An 18,587-nucleotide genomic window follows, 5' to 3' on the forward strand; every position below is an offset into this window, starting at 1 on the left:
GGCCTTCTTCAGAGCTTTCACAATGTTTTTTTGTGTCAATGCATTTGCAAATAAGCCCTCTCCACCTCACTATGAGTTAAATACTAAGATTAACTTCTCAGGGACAGACAAGCAGTCAATAATGTATGGAAAAAAACTCCTCAGAGATCTCCTGAACTTCAACTGTGTCCTTCACTCAAGCACTGTTGATTCCATCACATCACAAAGCAAAATGTTATTTTAGCCAGTTATCTTACCCCTTATGACCAACAAAAAGCCAAGAAGGCCAACAGTCATAGATATATGTTTTGGCATCTTTGTATAATCTCACTTGGACAATAATATAACCTAACAGGAGCCAGTGCTTGACCCCCGTGAATGTTGCTACTTTGTCTTGTTCCTCAAGTGAAATGGAGTATTCATGACAACAAGGCCATATTCCACTCATTTTGTCAAAAGAAATACCCTTTTGGAGTTAATCTTCTCTACTTCTTCCTTGCCACTCACACCTTGCCAAAAGGTCGTGTCTGTTTGAAGACAGGTGTTTAAAGTAACCTAAGAATATCAGTGCATCATGTGACTATGAAAATGGACATGGGAAAGTCAGTGGATGTAGTGTACCTGGACTTTCAGAAATCCTTTGATAAGGTCCCACATAGGAGGTTAGTGTGCAAAATTAGAGCAAATGGTATTGGGGGTAGGGTACTGACATGGATAGAAAATTGGTTGGCAGACAGGGAACAAAGAGTAGGGATTAATGGGTCCTTTTCAGAATGGCAGGCAGTGACTAGTGGGGTACTGCAAGGCTCGGTGCTGGAACCGCAGCTATTTACAATACAGTATACATTAATGATTTAGATGAAGGGATTAAAAGTAACAATAGCCGGTTTGCAGGTGACACAAAGCTGGGTGGCAGTGTGAAATGTGAGGAGGATGTTATGAGAATACAGGGTGACTTGGACAGGTTGGGTGAGTGGGCAGATGCATGGCAGATGCAGTTTAATGTGGATAAATGTGAGGTTATTCACTTTGGTGGCAAGAACAGGAAGGCAGATTACTGTCTGAATGGTATCAAGTTAGGAAAAGGGGAAGTATAATGAGATCTAGGTGTCCTTGTTCATCAGTCACTGAAAAGAAGCATGCAGGTACTGCAGGCAGTGAAGAAAGCTAATGACATGCTGGCCTTCATAACAAGGGGAATTGAGTATAGGAGCAAAGAGGTCCTTCTGCAGTTGTACAGGGCCCTGGTGAGACCACACCTGGAATATAGTGTACAGTTTTGGTCTCCAAATTTGAGGAAGGACATTCTAGCTATTGAGGGAGTGCAGCGTAGGTTCATGAGTTTAATTCCCGGGATGGGAAAGACTGGAGCGACTGAGGTTGTATACATTGGAATTTGGAAGGATGAGAGGGGATCTGATTGAAACATATAAGATTATTAAGGGATTGGACACGCTAGAGGCAGGAAACATGTTCCCGATGTTGGGGGAGTCCAGAACCAGAGGCCACAGTTTAAGAATAAGGGGTAGACAATTTAGAATAGAATTGAAGAAAAACTTTTTCACACAGAGGGTTGTGGTTCTGTGGAATGCTCTGCCTCAGAAGGCAGTGGAGGCCAATTCTCTGGATTCTTTCAAAAAAGAGTTAGATAGAGCTCTTAAAGATAGCGGGGTGAAGGGATATGGGGAGAAGGCAGGAAAAGGGTACTGATTGTGGATGATCAGCCATGCTCACAGTGAATGGTGGTGCTGGCTCGAAGGGCAGAATGGCCTACTCCTGCACCTATTGTCTATTGTCTATAAATATAAATTTTAACCAAGATGTTTGCAAGATTAGGCATTTCACCACAAGAAAAACAAGTCATGCAATACTGCAACAAGATTTTGGAATATGAGTGTAAGATAATTTAGATACTGAGCTGGCAGTTGTTTTGCATCAAGAAAAAATTCAGACAACACTGAAACATTTAAGGCTTCAAGATAAGGAAACCGTGTGCCATTTGTCGATGATACGAAATTAAGACTGCATCGAGCTGCAACCTCTGTTGACTTGCAGCTTAGATTTAGTTGTTCCTTTAAATTGTTTTTTTGGTTTGTAAGGACAGTTTTGAAAACAGAGAGGGGAGTTAGGGGTGAGGTTGGGGGATAGGGTTGTGGAGGAATTAGAAGTCAGGAAGGAGTCTAAGTTTCCACTCCACGCCTGAAGATCAATGATGCAGACGTGGGACATCCATGGTTGGTTGTTGGATAACGAGAGGGCAGAAAGTAGATGAGGCCTCCCCAACACCAGGTTAGTGAGTTGTCAGCGGGTTGCAGAATCAGAGTTCCATGCGTATAGGACAAATGAGTTCTGATGATCCACTAAGTTGAGGAATTGATGAGACTGCATTTTGAGACCTTAGTGTTCAGGATCCCTTCATCAGCAAGTCCAGAATTCGAGGCCTAGTGTTCAGTGATTAGTGTGCCCTGGGATCAATACTGAGGAATGAAGCCTGAGGATCAAATTGGCAGTCTTGAAGTCAAGGCACATTGGCTGGAGTCAAGAATGCAAATCTCTTAGAGTCCACTGGGGAGGTCTAAGTTCAATTTCTGCAGGCCCAGATCTGAGTCCACTGGAGGACTGTACAGGGGTTAAAGTACAGAGTATGCAAATAGGTGGGAGAGATGAACAGGTCTCATTTTGTTGTTGTTCTTGATCCTAAACTCCTCCACTATTGGAAACATAACCTCTCTATATCCACTCTGTTTAGACCTTTCAATATTCAATAGTTTTCAATGAGATTCCTCCTCATTCTTCTAAACTCCAGTGAGTAAAGGCCCAGAGCCATGAAATGCTCTGATACATGAACCCTTTCATTCCCAGGAACATTCCCATAAACCCCTTCTGTACCATTTCCAATACCAGCACATCCTTTCTTATATAAGGGCCCCAAATTGCTCACAATACTCCAAGTGCGATCTGACCAATGCCTTATAAAGCCCCACTGTCAGTAATGCAATGTCAGAATTACATCCTTGTTTTTAATTTCGAGGCCTCTGGAAATGAATGTTAACACTGCATTTCTCTTCCTTACCACCAAATCAATCTACAAGTTAACCTTTAGAGAAACCTGTACTTACAGCAAGATAGCGCCAGTGACCAATGGCGGCATCTTGCAGACAGCTTACAAAACTTCTGGATCTCCTCCTTCTTCTAGATGGACTTCCTATTCTTACCTGGGATCGATTACAGCCTGTAATTCCCCTTTTAAGAATGTATTTTTAGGGTAACTGAACAATCTGGTATTTCTGTGATCTGGGAGATTCGAAGTGGAGTGCAGCTAAGGGCGTCACTAAGGGTGGATGCAATGCCAATCCTAATGGCAGAACATGAACCCATGGTTGGCTCCACAGTGTTGAGTAAGATTAAAATCAACAACAAGAGTGGAAATAGGTAGATAGCATATGGGTGTTCAGTGCCATCTCCTTGCATGTGATCGGTCTCCCTCTTGTTGCTGCCGGCAAAAGTCGCAGGAGTCTTGGGTCCCATGCTGCAAGGTTTGATCTCATTGGCGGTTCATGGCGGTGGACTCACCCTTCGGCAGTGGTTTGATGTCTACTGTCCTCAGCGCTAATTGCACTTTATTATTTCATTGATGCACTTCAGTACAGAACTGGATCCGCAGCCGTGGCCTGCCGTCATTGACAAAGCACTGAACTGCTTGAATTGGTGGCTGTGACTGCAGCCATCAGCTCCTAGATCGCCTTGACTCGCCTCGACTATCAAATACTCAATGTGCAGAAAAAAACAAATCTTGTAAACAATAAAAGTAAGCAAATAGTATTCAGTACTGAAGTTCACGAAAGTGAGTCCACAGCCACAAAGCCAGTCACAGCTGATCCAAGAGCCTGTTAGTTGCAGATCACAGCCTCACTTCAGCACAGTCATGAGTTAGCCACACAGGCAGCAAGCAAAACACTAGCCCATCCTTTTCCTCTGACCCGACACCCTGACCTTTACAATCTGGCCTAGCACTTAAATCGGCCAAACAACAGGATGTTCCTCACTCTCAGACTGGGCCCTGCTGCTTTGATACATTCTCGGGCTGAGGACCTGCCACCTCAATTCAGCCTCTACCAGGCTCCATGCCTCACGCCTCAACTCAGTCTGAAAATGCCATGCCATAATTGTCCTATACCTTCGAGACTTCAGTTCACACTGCAAAAATGCCAGGTTGTACAGGTAGTTCAAAAGCTCAACACTCAAAGGGAAGTTACAGGCTATTGATGGCCGTGATAGTTTTTGAGATCCCGATGATCTGAGCAAACTAGGTGTCGACAAGAAAGCATCGAATACCTGGGTCAGAGTGGAAAGACCTCTTCCCACAAATAGAGAGTTTTTTTGTGGCAATACAGAACTAGGTTGTTAACACATGTATCAAAAAGTACATAATAAAAGACCAACACATTCAAGATGATGTCCAGAAAAGGCTGAGAAACCAGACACAATCCAACAGATTACAGGATTCCGCAGCAGTTTAACTCAATCTGATTACTTACACAGGCACAATCAAGAGGCAAACATCAGTCACCAAAATCTTGATTTAAAATACAAACTCATAAAAGACACTATACCTTACTATATATACAAGGACGATCCAGTTTTAGAGTCAGAGTCTTAGAAAATTATATTATGACCAATCCATTATACATAATCCATAATAACTATTTGAATATAATATTACAGGATAAACACACAAGAACTAACTTAATAGATATATTCATTCCAAACGCACATAACGTACTGAAATCAATGTGAAAAACACCAGAAATATGTTAAGTTAAAAGGAGATTGAAAGGCTATGAAAAACGAACAAGGTATAGATTGTCCCATTAGTAACATCTACGGCTGGTATCATCCCAGTCACAATGGCATTAAACAATTAAGATTACACAGTAACATTTCTGTAAATTTTCAGGAAGCCACAATACTAAAAAAGTTCCTATAATTTGAGCAATGAATGTGCTTGGCTATCCCCATACCTTAGGCTTGAGAAAAAAAATAAAAAATACAATAATAATTAATTAATAAGAAATAACAGAGACCATGAGATGAAGAGTCCTTGAAAGTGAGTCCATAGGTTGTGGGGTAAGTCCAGTCAAGTGAATTTGAGTGAAGTTATCCCCTTTGGTTCAAAAAATGATGGGTGAGAGGTACGAAGTGTTCACCCTCCCCCTTTAGAATGCTGATGACCCAATCTGAGACATTCCTGACTCTGGCATCTTGAAGGCAACGTATCATCTGGGTGTCTCTTCCACATCAAAAGAATCTCCTGTCTGTTCCTATGGAACTATGGAATCTCTTATCACTGCTGCACTCTTTTTCTCACCCATCCCCTTCTGAACCATAGAGCTAGTCTCTGTGCCAGAGACCCAGTTGCTGTGGCTATCCCCGGTAGGTCATCCCCCTCAACATTATCCAAAGTGGCATACATTATTGAGGGGAATGTCCACATGGGTACTCTGCACTGGCTGCCGATTCCTTTTCCTCCACCTGACAATCGCAGTCATCTGCCTCCTGCAACCTAGAGGCGACTACCTTCTTGGTTTCTATCTATCACCTCTTCATTCTCCTGTAAGAGCTGAAGGTCATCTAGCTGTAGCCCCATTTCCCTAACACAGTTTGTAAGGATCTGCATTTGAATGCACCTTGTGGAGATTGGAGGTTTCCCAGTGTTCCCACATTTCATATACACCACTGACTCTGGATCCATTCTCACCACACTACCTATGTATTATGAGCCAAATCTAATTATTCCAATACTGCCCTCTCACAATGGGTGCTGCCACAATGGCCACTCCGCTTACACCTTGCTTCTTTGTATTGGCCTTTGCCAAATACCTGTTGATTGAAGCCATCCAGAAAGGACCTGAGCTATTTTTAAATCTTATACCACCTCTCCAACAAGCGACTGCTTGCGATGATTGAACTGAGTTGCTTTTTGTTATCTATGTTGCTCTGCCAAACATTGTAGGCGCGCTATGTTCGCACTGGAATGTGCACACCTTTGGATGTATTGGCTGTTGACACAAATAATGCATTCCACTGTTTGTTTCCATGTACAATTGATAAATAAACTTGAATCAAAATCACCGGCTTTGCCTGCTGTTGGTGACTGAGATTGAGGTCGAATCGCTCGGATAGAAATGGTGCTCGGTACTCGGTGTCGGAGAGCTGATCGGAGGCTGAAAGTTTTCAGATGACTCAGAGTCGGACCGTGGTCGGGCATGGCAGGGAGAGTTTTTCATCCTTCTCCTGTCTGCATGAGCTGTGGGACATTTGAGTGACTTTGAACTTTTATTGTGCTCATGGACTTCTTCATCAAGTTATGGTTTTGTTGCACTGTTGTAACTATATGTTATAATTATGTGGTTTTGTTAGTTTTTTTCAGTCTTGGTCCGTCCTGTGTTTTGTGATATCACACCAGAGGAAATATTGTATCATTTCTCAATGCATGCATTACTAAATGACAATAAAAGAGGACTGCGTGTCTTCATAATCCAAAAAAAAATCTAATCTTGAAGAAGTGAAAATTGCCTTGAAGCTTACAAATGATGTGGCATATAGACAGCAGTCACATCAAAGTTCAAAGTAAATTTAGTATCAATGTACATATATGTCACCATATACAACCATGAGATTCATTTTTCTTGCTGACATTCACAGTAATACAAAGAACCACAAAAGAATCAATGAAAAACCACACACATCAAAACAAACAGCAAATACAAAAAAAAATAATGTTTTAAAATAAATAAACAAACAAACAAACAACAAATGTCAAGAATATGGGATTAAGAGTCCTTGAAAGTGAGTTCATAGGTTGTGGGAACAATTCAGTGTTGGTGTGAGTGAAGTTACGGGTAACGTACCTCCCTTAATCACAGGATTCTGCAGAGTGACATGGACAGCCCAGCGCATCTGTAGTTGTGAGCTTCCCATGATTCAGGACGTTTACAAAGACAGGTGTGAAAAAATGGCCCGAAGGATCATTGGGGACCCAAGTCACCCTAACCACAATCTATTCCAGCTACTACCATCCGGGAAATGGTATCGCAGCATAAAAGCCAGGACCAACAGGCTCCAGGACAGCTTCTTCCACCAGGCCATCAAACTGATTAACTCACGCTGATTTGAGTGTATTTCTATGTTACATTTACTGTTCTATTTATTATAAATTATTATAAATCACTATGATTGCATAGTGCACACTTGGATGGAGACGTAATGTAAAGATTTTGACTCCATGTGAAGGATGTAAGAAATAAAGTCAATTCAATTATCCCCTCTGATTCAAGAGTCAAATAGTTAAGGGATAATAACTGGTGGTGTGAGTCCTGAGGCTCCCATACGTCCTTCCTGATGGCAGCAGTGAGAAGAGAACATGGCCCAGATGGTGGGGGCCCTGATGATGGATGATACTTTCCTGCAACAGCACCCCGTGAAGATGAGCTCAACGGTGGGGAGGGAATTATCTGTGATGGACTGGGCTGTGACCACAACTTTTTGTAGGCTTTTCCATTCAAGAGCATTGGTATTTCCATATCAGGCCATGTGGTAACTAGTCAGTATTGCATGTATCATACATAGAATAAACAGCAACTAAAATCATATCCTTGGGGAACTCTAGTAATGATAGCATGCACAGAACATGCAAGCTATTGTTGAAGATGTTGTACTGGGCTAAAAAGAGGCAAAAACTTTCTGGCAGAAATGAGCATCAAGGAAGAAAATCTGGTGGAGATGATTTGACCAATATTGTCAAGTTTCAGATAGGTTCTGGACAATAAGAATGAAAAATAGGTAAACAGTGAAGAGAAAACCAGAAAAGCAGCAACTCTCCATAGAGTTAACTTTGCCATGAAGAATAAACTAATCCATTCTTTTGATAACATCCCACCAACCCTGCGAAATAGTAAATATCTTATGATCATTGAATTCACTCTAATAAGGAACCAACAGAATATGGTTATTATACACACATATATCCTACTCTGGAGTCTTCAGATGAGTTGAAGGGAATTTCTATTCTAAACTTAAAAATACTCCGTTCCACATTCCAAAATGATTATCAATGTGTCCACGATTTCTAGAGCCACCTCCTTAAGTACCCTGGGATGCAGACCATCAGGCCTTGGGGATTTATCAACCTTCAGTCCCATCAGTTTACCCAACACCATTTTGTGCCTGATGCGAATTTCTTTCAGTTCCTCTGTTACCCTAGGTCCTCTGGCCACTATTACATCTGGGAGATTGTGTCTTCCCTAGTGAAGACAGATCCAAAGTCCCTGTTCAGCTCGTCTGCCATTTCCTTGTTCCCCATAATAATTTCACCCATTTCTGTCTTCAAGGGCCCAACTTTGGTCTTAACTAATTTTTTCCTCTTCATATACCTAAAGAAACTTTTACTATCCTCCTGTATATTTTTGGCTAGCTTACCTTCGTACCTCATCTTTTCCCCCCCGTATTGCCTTTTTAGTTATCTACTGTTGCTCCTTAAAAGTCTCCCAATCCTCTGGCTTCCCACTCATCTTTGCTATGTTATACTTTCTCTCTTTTTCTCTATTTTTATACTGTCCTTGACTTGCCTTGTCATCCACGGTTGCCCCTTACTCCCCTTGGAACCTTTCTTCCTCTTTGGAATGAACTGATCCTGCACCTTCTGTATTATTCCCAGAAATACCTGCCATTGTTGTTCCACTGCCATCCCTGCTAGGGTATCTTTCCAGTCAACTTTTGCCAGTTCCTCCCTTATGTGTCCATAGTCCCCTTTGTTCAACTGTAATACTGACACTTCCAATCTTCCCTTCTCCCTCTCAAATTGTAGATTAAAACTTATCATATTATGGTCACTACCTCCTAATGACTCCTTTACCTCGAGTTCCCTTTTCAAATCTGGCTCATTACACAACACTAAATCCAGAATTGCCTTTTCCCTGGTAGTCTCTAATACAAGCTGCTCGAAGAATCCATCTCTGAGGCATTCCACAAACTCCCTTTCTTGGGATCCAGTACCAACCTGATTTTCCCAGTCTACCTGCATGTTAAAATCCCTCATATCAACTGTAGAATTACCTTTGCGACATGCCAATTTTAACTCTTGATTTAACTTGCATCCTATATCCAGGCTCCCATCAGGGTCTTTTTGCCCTTACAGTTTCTCAGTTCTATTCGTCCTGACTCTACATCTCCTGATTCTATGTTCCCCCTTACAAGTGACTGAATTTCATTCCTCACCAACAGAGTCACCCCACCCCCTCTGCCAACCTGTCTGTCCTTTCGATAGGATGCATATTCCTGAATATTCATTTCCCAGCTCTGGTCCTTTTGCAGCCATGTCTCTGTTATTCCCACAACATCATACTTGCCAATTTCCAACTGGGCCTCAAGCTCATCTACTTTATTTCTTGTACTCCGTGCATTCATATATAATACTTTTAATCCTTTTAAAGTAATACTTTTACTCCCCTCACCTTTCACATCGATTCCTATTGCACTTGCCCATACTCTCCGATCCCTTCCTGATCTTTCTACCCCTTTAATTCTGTTGTCTTTCTTGACTTTTCTTATTCTCTCATTCCCTTTAACTTCATGCTTATATTTCCAGTTCATCCCCTTCCCCCCCCCCACTACTTAGTTTAAACACATGGGTTCATGTAATCATAAGTAGTCTCCAACTCAGTGAATCATTTAAATAACACAAAGTTTTGATTTAGGTCAATTGTCTTGATACTGCCTATTGCTTACTACCTATGATTAAAACCCATTTTGGGATTTAATAAGCACAAGGGTTTTAATTTTTGTTTTTTTTCCAGTAATGGAGGAAACTTATTTAAATAAGGATTTGTATGCATGACATGAAATGTGTAATGTGTGCAGGTATGGTTAGTTTCATCTTCCCTGGGGTGTTGTGTTATTTGTGGTTAGAAGAAAATGGGGTGTGTATTCAAGTAAGAATTTAAATAACAAGCCAGAGATAATTGGCTGGAAGGCAAGTTTGTATATCTACTGAGTAAGGAAATACGCAATATTGCTTTGAGCTATATATCTTTCCAGATTATGAATACCAAGATTTTCCTTGGAAGATTTTACAACTGACATTTAGAAAGATGCTGTTTTAGGCATCCTGTTTTGAGTTCAACTGCAGAACTGGAGATTAGATTTTCATCTTATCTCAACTTCCATGTTTCAGTGCATAGGCATGGGAGTCATTTGCTAAATGGCAAATTAGGGAAAGTAACATCCACCCATTGAGTCTGATTCCAATATTGATGTTCAGTCATTAAAGGTATCTACAGTTCTAATCCTAATACAAGTTAAAATTAAATTGAGATTATAACCCAAAGGATCTTTCCTTGAAGCCTGAAAAAGGCTCAGGCACTCAAGCACACCAAGAGGCACTTAGGAACCAAACCAGAATTCAAGTACTGTAATTGAGCGTTTGAAATTATCATTGATTTCCAAAGTAGGTGAATGCAATTACATTCCTTGAAACTGCTTTTCCAGTTCTGTTGTTGTAGAACCCAGAGTATAGTTTTTTTTAATAAATGGGAGCAGGAATAGGCCAATAAGTTCACCATTTACTACTATGCTAACCAATACAATCTTGGCTTCATCATCACTTTCTCTCTTTCTTTAACTTATGATTTGGCTTTAACTTATGATTCTGATTTACTGCTCTCTGGAGTAAAAAGTTTAAAAGAATCATGATTCTCGTAAGAGACGAAATTTATGCTTGCCCCCGTATCAAACAATATCTTATTCTGTAGCTAATGGCCTATGTTTCAACTATTGCTCTGTGCCTCTTTGAATCTTATATGAAGGTCAATAAGATCATCTCTAACTTTTTCCTACTTCAATGGAAGTATGAAAATGTTATGTAAGTGCTGTTACAAAGAAGGCATAGTAGTGCCTCTACTTTTTTAGAAGTTTGCGAAGATTTGACATGTCATCTAAAACTTCGATGAATTTTCTTTTGATGCATAGTGGAGAGTACAGAGACTGGTTGCATCATGACCTCATCTGGGAACACCAATGACCTTGAATGGAAAAGCTTACAAAAAGTAGTTGATACATAACAGTCCATCACAGGTGAAGCCCTTCCCATCACTGAGCATATCTACAATGAGTGCTGTTGAAGGAAGCGGTTACCGTCCAGGTTGTGCTGTCTTCTCACTGCTGCCATCAGGAAGGAGGTGCAGGAGTCTCTGTACATCCTCCCTGTGGAGTGTGTGGGTTTCCCCCGGGTGTTCTGGTTTCCACTCACTGTCCAAAGATGAACTGGGTAGGTTAATTTATCATTGTAAGTTGTCCCATGATTGGTTTGTCAGGTGTTTCGTGGGGCAGTGTGGCTTGAAGGGCCACAATGGCCTATTCAGCGCTGTATCACTAAAATAAAAAATAAAATGTATCTCAAGGTAGTATATGGTGACATATGTGTACTTTGATAATAAAATTTATTTTGTACTTTGTATTAGCCCAATCTTCTCATAGCCCAATCCTTTCATCTCATGCATCAACTCATTAAAACTGCAAATATATTCATTCTTATTGGATATTCTGCAAACATCACACAGTATTCCTTATACTCTTTCATTGGTATCCTGTAAAGTTACATCAAAGCTTCACATGAAAGGAAGATTCAAGATGACATTGAGGAACTTAATGCACTAGGAGCATAGAGGAATCACCAAGTAAGTGACGGAAGGCCCCTCAATCTACCTATCTGACTGTCCTAACAGGGACCTGTGGCAGCGACTTGCTTCCACTTTTGTCTTAAAGAGCCAGAGTGGAAGCAGGTAATTTTTAAACCTGAGGAACTGCTTAAAAGGACATACTTGTAGAAGCTCTTTCTTGGATATTTCTTGCAGCTTTCTAAAATTCACTCGTAAACTCCCCTACAATTCCCTCATGCTTGACAACGTTTTAAGGTTACAGTATTTTGATCTAGTGTTTTTTTTCTAAACTCCTTTGGGTCACCTTTCTTGCGGAATTTTCATTTTTCAGTGGAATATACAATACATTCATTAAGAATAGTGAATTATTTCTTTAATTATTGCTTTTTTTTATCTTGGAGCAAGCCTTTTAATCATTCACTGTGCCTTATCCATTTTACTTATGATAGCCTTAATTCTGCTGAAGACTATGGTTTCCACTGATCATCTTTTCTCTTGTTTTGAACAATGATGTATCACACTGTTCTCACCTTTCCCTAGATAACAATTACAAGTGAAGGCATATTTGCAGATATTTCAGTTGCTTTGTGAAAGTGACAGCTTGTGCGTTGACTTGCTATTGAAACACATTAAATTATGTTATAATTGCATTGTAGATTAAAAACTAAATTACAGAACATTATCACATTGTTTCGAGTCCCTGTCATCTTGAACCAGTGTGACAAGCATTAAATACTACTTGCTAACCTCTCGAGAAAGAATTATGACATAGTGTTTGGGTTTGAATTATTGTTAGTTATTAAGGTATACAATTTTGTATTTTAAGTGTGGATTAGATTTCTCACAGTTCCTTTATTCTTTCCCTTTAGATCCCTTCAAATCTTTCATCCCTTTTTAATTTGGGTACTTGATTGGAGATTAGTATTACGTGATAATTTGCCTTCTTTCTCAGCTTTGATTCAGTTCATTTTATAGTTTCAGCTAATCATGGTGATTGAAGTTAGTGAACCTGCTCATTAAAGCTCTAGAAGTCCATTATTCTTCACCACAGCATTATTACTTTGAATTTTCATCAACTTACCCCACAAAAAAGTAACTAAATGCAATATTTTCGAGTACCACTTATAATTCTGTCCACTTTTGTATTGCTGCAATAAATTTTTATTATTTTGCCAGTTACCTCCCTGGCTAGCAACTTGCAAAACTAGTTGTATGGAAGAAGGTGTTTCCTTGTCAGTTGAACTTTTAACACTTGGGTGTGGAATGTTGAAATTCCAATTCATTTGCCAGGCAAAAAAATAATTTCAGATGTATACCCAGACAAACACTTGTTTATTTCATACTTTTTCCTCATGCACATTTTCAATCATTAGGCATTCAAATATAAGAAATGCAAAGCTACATTTAGTACTTCAAAATGCAAAAATTATTCAACTATTATCTTTAATTTCACCTGTGGCTAAACAGGTATTGCAGGTATAGTGATAAGTTAAGACATGTTGCTGTATTAAAAAACTACCAAGCTTTTTTTTCTCCGAAACTGCAAATCTCAATTAAAATCTTTGACATAGCAGCAAGCATAAAAAGGTATCTTTCAGTATAAAAGTAACCACTTTGGGGTTTCAGGGATATAGTTTTTTTCTTTATGTAAGCAATAACTAGGAAAATATATTGCAAGAACAATGAGCTAACATTTCAAGAGAGAGGAGAGTTGAAGGTAGATTAGAAAGAAAAAGGGGCAGTACCTCAGGGTGAGGTTTGGTGAGGCCAGTCATATACCCTAGTAACTCATGACAAAGGGAAGCTGTGAAAACAAAGAAAGGCTTGCATTTATGCACTGTCTTTCACAATTTAGGAAAATCCAAAATTATTTTAAAAATAAATGAAAAGCCTTTTAAGTGGCCTCGTGTGAGAAGCAGCAACTATACTTCGCTGGAATATCAACTCGTGTTTGGTGCTCATGTTTACAGAGTGTGACTTCCAGGAGATATTAAATACTATCAATTTGTACTCCAGGGAGCGGGAAGCGCAGAATCAAATATCGCTGTGATGATTGTATGTTCTAGTATCAATTGTTTGGCAACAATAAAGTATAAAGCGGGGATGGGATGGGTTTGCAGGTCTAATGGTAGAAATAACATTGAATAAAATGTGAGGATTAGGAGGGAATCTATGTCTAGGTTCAGTTTGGTACTAGCACATGTCAGTTGGCAGGCTCAACTTGTTAGCTAAAGAGAAGAGGAATTATAACACGGCTATTTGTTACACTATAGTCATAGAAGTCCATGAGCTCCTGCATGGGTGGGTGGGAAGTACAAGAAAGATAATAAAGGAATTATTTCTTGCCACAGAAGAGATGGTTAAAGACCATGTCCTTTTAGAAAAGTGAAGTAATGTTCATCTGCACCTTACATGTTCCTGTCTGATCTTTTGTGATAATTAAAGCAGATGAATGCCCAGACATGTTCAGGAGATGTATTACACTTGAGAATTGTCACAGATCTGATATAACGAGGCATAATTCTAAATAGCTAGCATTGAGGAAAGAAAGTAAAAATCATTGAATTGGTTTTCTACTGCTTTCTGCAGAGCAAATGAGAATCAATATCAGTAAGAGGCCTGTTGTATAGTCCTTTGTGATGGATTTATTTGGACTTAATTGTTTTAAACGAAGTGAAAAATAAATCACCAAATCAGTATGTTGAATTTTCAATACACAAAGAAAATTACCTGGTCTTCAATACACAGAATAATGACAATTTATAAAAGCAACACACATCAAAGTTGCTGGTGAATGCAGCAGGCCAGGCAGCATCTCTAGGAAGCGGTACAGTCGACGTTTGGGGCCGAGTCCCTTCGTCAGGACTAACTGAAGGAAGAGCTAGTAAGAGATTTGAAAGTGGGAGGGGGAGGGGGAGATTTATAAATATAGTCTATTCAGTTTGAAAGACATCTAACTGATTTTTAAAAAAATATTTCACTTTTAGTTCTTTGGTAATAACAACGGTGTTTGATCGGAATGTCAATTGTCGAAGAGCTGCCTCAGTAAGTATTCAGCTTTACTCTTTTCACGGTAGTTTAGAAGAGTGATGCTGCTGCTGTTTATGAAGAGTGTTGAGATCTCTATCACGTTTTGTTTTATATTGAAAATGATATAAACAAGTATTGTGCTCATGAAGAAAGTTGTAGCTTGCCATAGCCCATTGAAGGAAAGGCTATGGTGTTAATAGAATAAGTCCTTTAATTATCTCCCTGCTTTCTAGAGACTGAAGAGGAAATTAGGTAGGGAGAGGAATGCAGGAGGGGAGTTCTGAAAGAGATCACTAAAGTATGGGGAAAATGGTGAGTGTTTGAGGATTGTCAAAGAGATGGGGAAATGGTTTACAATCAGGTGAGATGCTTCAGCTGAAAGCATCAGAATGAAAGTAGTAAGAAAAATCTGTAATAAGTGAGAGACTGGAGGAAGGCGGATGCCTCAGTGGACCTCATCCCTTCATTTAACATCTCATTTAATGCTCTCGAGGTCTTGTTTTTTTATGGAAGACGTGGTCATTTGACGATCCTGTTTGCCCAGTGATCATTGGCTACATAATTTGAACCCTAGATTATGCTCCAATTTGTAAGTTAGTTTTCGAAGCCCAAGCATAATGTACAATGTTACTGAAAATGTTGTAGCAGTAGATAGTGAATATTTTAACTTTACTGACAAGGCTAAGCTACCGTTTAAAACTGAGTATGTTTTCTCCTTAGAGAGAATATGCATTACATCAAATCACAGGGCAGGTGCTATTTTGCTCTGATGCACTGGGAGGTGCACTTGAATACTTTCTTATGCTACTCAACTTTCTATTCCTTGAATGTACAGGCTGATTTTTGTTCAATACTACTTCCAATGCAAAGATTCTGAATCGACTTTGCCTTAAATGAAAATGATTTACTTTTTTGATATTCTAAATTTCCCTAATATAAATATCAGTTAGGAATGTAGTCTCAGATCAGAAGCAATTAGTTTGGAATTAATCTTGCTTTTCAAGTTAAGTAAAAGTTTGACAGAATTTTTTTTTTGTACTTTGTGTATTTCTGATATAATACTTTAGGTCACATTTATCCAGTTAATCCACCATGCTTGGAGCAGTTTCAACTCCACCTTGTTGAAACTCTTTCCTAATCCATGTTTATTTCATCTGAGTGCCAAGGTTGCTATAGTAATTCTTGGAAGGCATGGATCAGCCAAATATTGCACCTGCCAAGTTGCAAATTATTACTTGAGAGTCCATACAACTATTTGTGTATTAATGTCTATCTATATATATTAAGGATTAGGCCCTTGAAATTTACGATAATTTTCTGGCTGGATTGAATCTCTCAGTTTTACTGCTCCCATTCCTATGTGGATTCCTATTTACTACAGGATTTTGAATCCAAATACCTGAAAATATGAAAGTAGGGAGCAGTTTCTCCACGATTTATCTTCCAGAAATGAAGACTGAGTCCTCTTCACTTCCCATTTCATTCTATACCTTCTCCAGTAATAAGAGAATATGTAAAATATATCACTGAGTCATGCTGGCTATAATTAGTAGTACCAAAGAACTGACTCATTCACAAGCATGTAGATCTACGATAGATTTGGAACCTTTTGAGTCTCAGGAGTTGCCACGTAGTGCAAAGATGGGATGCTGTCTTCATGTGTAGACCTGGCTGTGTAAGTTGCGACCATTGGAATAGGAAAGCTAAATGATTCTTTTAAATGTAGCTTTATTAGTCAACAGAATTGTTGGTGGTTGGTTCCAAAGTGAATCACTGGCATTTAGTTGATCATGCAATTAAAAATCAATAGAACATAGAGTAATGCAATGGGCTTTTCAGCACGTGGGGCCTGTAACATTATTGTATGTTCAATTGGGACTTAATGATGTCTGTGTCAATCATGATCCCAATCCATAATAAGGCCATCTACCTGCACATGGTCAATGTCCCTCCCCATTTCCTGACTGCCTCTAAGACCTTATTCACCACTGAACCCCTTCATGGGTTGGAGTGTCAGCTCGATATCTTGCCCAAATACTGGGGACAGTGAATCAAGGGAATGAGGTACTTACATCATTACAGGCATGTGTTTCCATGGATATGTATAGAAATTTTATTGCAATCTCATTACTGAATATGGCACTATAAGTTGTTCTTCTCCATCAAACCAGGAACTACAGGTAAGGAAAGTCTAGGCTACAGTGTCTAACTTTGAAGTTTATTGCAAGTTCTATTTGTAGTGGCAGAATTTTGTCATTGGATATCTTCATAGCTACAAGTTGTCTTGTTGATTAAGCAGATTGTTTAACTTTATGGACCTTAGATTGTTATTAGAAATGTATATAATTCTGTCTGCTAACTCTGAAGCTGAAACTTTTGAAGTATGTAAGTTTTAATGATTTAATTTGCAAGTTTTAATATGCAGGCTTTAAAACATTGTTATATCCATCTTTCTCTGACACTTTTTACTTTAGGCTGCTTTCCAAGAGAACGTTGGAAGACAGGTACAGTTATTTTGCACATTGTTTCAAATATTGTTGGCAATTGATATATATTTCAATGTATATAAGATATTTGTGATGAACTTAAAGTGGCATGCAAATGTTTGGGCACCCCTAGTCAAAATTTCTGTTACTGTGAATAGCTAAGCGAGTAAAAGATGAATTGATTTCCAAAAGGCATAAAGTTAAAGATGACACATTTCTTTAATATTTTAAGCAAGAAAACTTTTTTCATTTCCATCTTTTACAGTTTCAAAATAACAAACAAGGAAAAAGGCCTGAAGCAAAAGTTTGGGCACCCTGCATGGCAGTACTTAGTAACACCCCCTTTGGCAAGTATCACAGCTTGTAAACACTTGTAGCCAGCTAAGAGTCTTTCACAAAGTTCAAAGAACATCTAAACAAGCCTGATGCATTTCGGAAACAAGTCCTGTGGACTGATGAAGTTAAAATAGAACTTTTTGGATGCAATGAACAAAGGTATGTTTGGAGAAAAAAGGGTGCAGAATTTCATGAAAAGAACCCCTCTCCAACTGTTAAGCACAAAGGTGGATCGATCATGCTTTGGGCTTCTGTTGCAGCCAGTGGCATGGGGAACATTTATTGGTAGAGGGAAGAATGAATTCAATTAAATACCAGCAAATTCTGGAAGCAAACATCACTCCATCTGTAAAAAAGCCGAAGATGAGAAGAGGATGGCTTCAACAACAGGATAATGATCCTAAGCACACCTCAAAGTCCACAATGGACTACCTCAAGAGGTGCAAGCTGAAGGTTTTGCCATAGCCCTCACAGCCCCTGACTTAAACATCATTGAAAATCTGTAGATAGACCTCAAAAGAGCAGTGCATGCAAGACGGCCCAAGAATCTCACAGAACTAGAAGCCTTTTGCGAGGAAGAATGGGCAAACATTCCCCAAACAAGAATTGAAAGACTCTTAGCTGGCTACAAAAAGCATTTACAAGCTGTGATACTTGCCAAAGATGGTGTTACTAAGTACTGCCATTCAGGGTGCCCAAACTTTTGCTTCGGGCCCTTTTTCTTTTTTTTTGTTATTTTGAAACTGCAAAAGATAGAAATAAACAAGTTTTCTTGCTTAAAATATTAAATAAATGTGTCATCTTTAACTTTATGCCTTTTGGAAATCAGTTCACCTTTTACTCGCATAGCTATTCACAGTAACAGAAATTTTGACCAGGGGTGCCCAAACTTTTGCATGCCACTGTAGATCTCATTACACGTAATGGTTTATGAGATTACACCCCAAACAATTTTGAAGCTTAAACAGAAAGCAGAGGAGAAAGACATAAACTCTTCATATCTTTTTCCTTTGGACTTGATATGCATAGCCAGAAGTCTAGA

At 39.2% G+C, this 18,587-nt stretch overlaps 1 protein-coding gene across 1 annotated transcript in view; it reads left to right on the forward strand.

The window, feature by feature from the left end:
- The window catches only part of tbcd (tubulin folding cofactor D), a 268,107-nt gene that overhangs the window by 143,894 nt on the left and 105,626 nt on the right, over nucleotides 1–18,587 (forward strand). Inside the window, exons 15-16 of the mRNA XM_063074279.1 lie at nucleotides 14,681–14,738; nucleotides 17,198–17,227. Coding sequence (XP_062930349.1) covers nucleotides 14,681–14,738; nucleotides 17,198–17,227 — 88 coding nt within the window. The remainder of the gene's footprint in view (nucleotides 1–14,680; nucleotides 14,739–17,197; nucleotides 17,228–18,587) is intronic.

Source organism: Mobula hypostoma, chromosome 22 (genome assembly GCF_963921235.1).
Source record: "Mobula hypostoma chromosome 22, sMobHyp1.1, whole genome shotgun sequence".
Classification (NCBI taxonomy): domain Eukaryota; kingdom Metazoa; phylum Chordata; class Chondrichthyes; order Myliobatiformes; family Myliobatidae; genus Mobula; species Mobula hypostoma.